The sequence below is a fragment of the Physella acuta genome, unplaced genomic scaffold (genome assembly GCF_028476545.2).
Source record: "Physella acuta isolate Inbredline_101_S28 unplaced genomic scaffold, ASM2847654v3 ptg000308l, whole genome shotgun sequence".
Lineage (NCBI taxonomy): Eukaryota > Metazoa > Mollusca > Gastropoda > Physidae > Physella > Physella acuta.
In genome coordinates this window covers 913,082-916,535 of record NW_026731827.1, presented here as the reverse complement: position 1 = coordinate 916,535, position 3,454 = coordinate 913,082, and the positions used below count along the sequence as shown (strand labels likewise).

Here is a 3,454-nt window from a genome sequence, read left to right as displayed (position 1 = left end):
CAAATTATTATTTTGCTTAATTTTTTCTGACTACTTTCGGTTCTAGCTGTCTTGAATCTGTAAGAGATAAATATTATAGACGATTAGAAAAAAGGAAAGTAGGCCCTATGTGTTGTGTTAAAATTTAAAGAAGAGTATACTTTTAAACTTGTGGCAGATAAAGTAGAGTTCGCCTGTTTCTACGTCCTCTCCATTAGCAGGAAGAATGTGGACACAAACGAGTTCAACTGTCCCTCATTTAATTTGATTAAAGATTCTCAATTTCTATCGCTCGTCCTTACCTTCACATTCCGGTTGTGAAAAAGGGGAAACAATAATTTATCATTGAGAAACAAAATGCTCTTGTCTTTCAGTGCAAGATGACGATGTTAAAGAAATTAACAAAGTAAATAAGTAATCACAATAAGATTTTGGTAAAAAGCTCAAGTTCAAATGAAGTTAAATGTTTCACAAATTACATGTAGGCAGGTGTGGAGTGGTTGTGTTCAAAGGGCCCGGGAAATTTTAAAACTGGCTCAGAATTTTAGATTGAAATTTTCATTGTGCATTCAAATTGAATTTAACGCCTTGATATAAAGGATATGGAATAGTAAAATGGAGAAATACCAACAAATTGTTTTTAAAAATCAAAACACTTTTAGGACGATAGTTCCCGGGGGCCCACCGGGATTTTCCCCAGAAAACCTGTGGTCAGTCGACCAATTTTACTTTAACTTTTTCATGGTGGTTTTAAAATTACCTTGATCTGTCGATACTCTTGAAATTTCTTCAAATAAAAAATATAAATGAATAGAATTAGACTAACAAAACATGTTGAGTTAATTTAAAAACGTAAATTTTAATAATTCACTATATTAAGCTTTAATAAAATAGATACCCTCAAATAGTATTTACTTCTTAGCTTCCTTTACTTTTCCCGACTTAACATTTGTACCAACTAGCACGATCAGTAATCTTAAGCTAGGTAACATTTCGACCACATCATCACATCCATTTTCAAAGGTAAAATAATAATGTAACATTGATAATGAAAAATGCGTTAAATTTTCAATGCGTTAATGTTTTTCATATTAAGAAATAAATCAATAATTTTAATAGGACTTTGAAAACATTATACGCCTGTTAAGACCCAAGAACAATGATACCTGACATTTTATTTTACTTAACGGATAAAAATAGTTTTCTTAGTGGCCGTAGAAAAATAAAGAACATTTATGCATGATTAAAACACAAATATTAATTGGTTGTTTAGAAACTCAGTGATTGTTTTACTGAAAACTACACTTTGTAGTAATTTAAGTAAGTTATGCCATGTCAATTTATATTTTCCTTGAGTTTTAGGCTTTTTAATACATTCTTTAGCTATTGAAAACACAAAAATATTAAGCACATTCGATCTGTAGTTAAACCGACACACACAAAGTACCACAAAAAAAGATTTTGAAGATACAATTATTTAAAACAAGCGGTACACTTTTATTTAACGTTAAATGGAAAATTCAAGACAGTTGCGATTTGGCCGATTAGATTTTTAATTTTTTGTAAAATAAAATAAAAAATAAATAAAGTGATAATTGTTAGCATAATGCGTACGTTTGGTGTCTGTATTTTTAGCTATGAGATCCTATAGTGTAAAAATTGTAATAGTGTAAATGAGAAATAAGAAAAAAAAAACATCATTTAAAACAACAATATTTTATAAATGCTTTAAAAAGAAGAACATAAGATGTCTTTTTATCTATAACAATAGTTTCGCTGTCTATAAATATATGTTAATGCATTACTATAAAAAAAATCGTGTGTCGCTCAGAAAATAGTATGGTTACTCACTCTTTTTATTATAAGTATTAAAATATAGGCGCATTGACATATATTCGATAATTTTTTTTCTACGTTAAAAATGTGACTATTAAAAAAATATATATATAAACTCAGTTTTTAAAATATTGGGCACTTTAGTCCAAAATGTTTAAGATTTCTCTACAAATCGCTGCTTACAAGTAATGCTTCGTTATTAGTGTTTTATTTGAAAGTGGATTGTAAAATAATTTATTACCTTGATAGGTCGACATTGTTGAAGTCTCTCCAGCTTAAAAAAATATTAATAAATAGAATCATAATAATATGTCTATTGTTAATAATAATAAATCATAAATAATCCACTCTAAAAACGTTAGGCTATAGTATTTAAATTTAGCTGACTCTTAAAGACTCATTCTGAGTATTTACAATACGTTTTATAGAATATTTTTTAACACATTACCTTTAGGTTTTTGGGCCTTTGAGTCATCAGACTTGATGTTGCACAGCTTCTTCAAAGATATTACAACTTCTTGTTTCAGCATACAATAAAATGTGAAAATAAACAGCCCCTGATAGAGAATGTGCAGTCAGAAAAAATTTGTTTGTATATTTTGTATGGCCTAATTAACGGATCCTCTTTGTTTCATGCTCTTAAAAAGATTAACGTCAACTAATATAATACACTGTGGACAGGTGCCGTTTACGAAATGATTACCTCTAGCCAATATAAAATGGGATTCGTTATTTCAATGTAAAAAAATATTTCTTTTCGAATTATCACACGCGATGAATAAAAATATTCATTACATTATGTGGATTTAATAACGTTCGATGCAAATATAAGAACTCTGAGACAACGTACCAGGGGTAGATAATTTATCGATAGACATTGTATTATATTTTATAGAAATATCAATGTATGTATGAATTATTTTAAATTGTTGTAAAGACATTTTAAACATAATAGACATTTAGCTGTAACTTTAAACAGGTTAGGTATTTAAACGTTGATGTAATGATACTTTAATAAACATGCTAGGTATTTAAAATTGTGGTAACGACACTTCAAAACAACGAAGCAGAGCTTTTACCTGAAATGAATTGAAAATTGCGAAGAGGTAATTGAATACGATTCTAAATTTCCCAATAGCGCAGAATGCAAATATCCACGTAAGACCTAACAGAATAAACAGGCTCGCCGTCGCTCGAAAATTTGATATTGCGCTAAAAATAGAAACATTTACTACGTGTATTCGATCTAAATAACACATTAAAATATGCAAATAATAGCTACACTCAAGAAACATTTCGTTTTTCATAAAAATAATATTTTACCCATCTGGTATAATTTAACAAGGATATAAATATTTAAAACCATCAACCCAAATAGCAGCTGTGAATTGAAAATGTGTAATAATTCCTCGAGATAATATAGAAAACAATTCTTAGTAATATAAAACCATAATTTAGAACGTTATTATTATATTTGTTGTGTAATATTTCTTCTTTATCGGTCTTTCTTTCGACCAGTATGCATTAAAAAACAAATGATAACTATTGTTTAAAAAAATGTAGCTAACTACAAACTATTTCATTGTTCTTCTATTTGTAGTATTCGGAGGTTACCTTGAGTTTGTTGTAGACATCTTTG

The 3,454-nt window shown here is 28.5% G+C and overlaps 1 protein-coding gene across 1 annotated transcript; it reads right to left on the bottom strand.

The window, feature by feature from the left end:
* LOC131940064 (adhesion G-protein coupled receptor G2-like) lies at positions 1 to 3,454 on the bottom strand. The gene is made up of 6 exons (XM_059298628.1): positions 3,430 to 3,454; positions 2,895 to 3,027; positions 2,264 to 2,372; positions 2,057 to 2,089; positions 740 to 766; positions 1 to 57 (listed from the first exon to the last, which is right to left on the bottom strand). Exons 1-6 carry the CDS (start codon positions 3,447 to 3,449, stop codon positions 17 to 19), a joined length of 363 nt encoding a protein of 120 aa, XP_059154611.1. The 5' UTR covers positions 3,450 to 3,454; the 3' UTR covers positions 1 to 16.

Coding starts and splice junctions, on each gene's coding strand:
- LOC131940064 (XM_059298628.1), bottom strand. CDS start 3,449: ATGTCTACAACAAACTCAAG. Junction 767..2,056: donor AACAATGTCGACCTATCAAG/GTAATAAATTAT, acceptor TTTTATTTGAAG/AAATTTCAAGAGTATCGACA. Junction 58..739: donor AAGAGTATCGACAGATCAAG/GTAATTTTAAAA, acceptor TATCTCTTACAG/ATTCAAGACAGCTAGAACCG.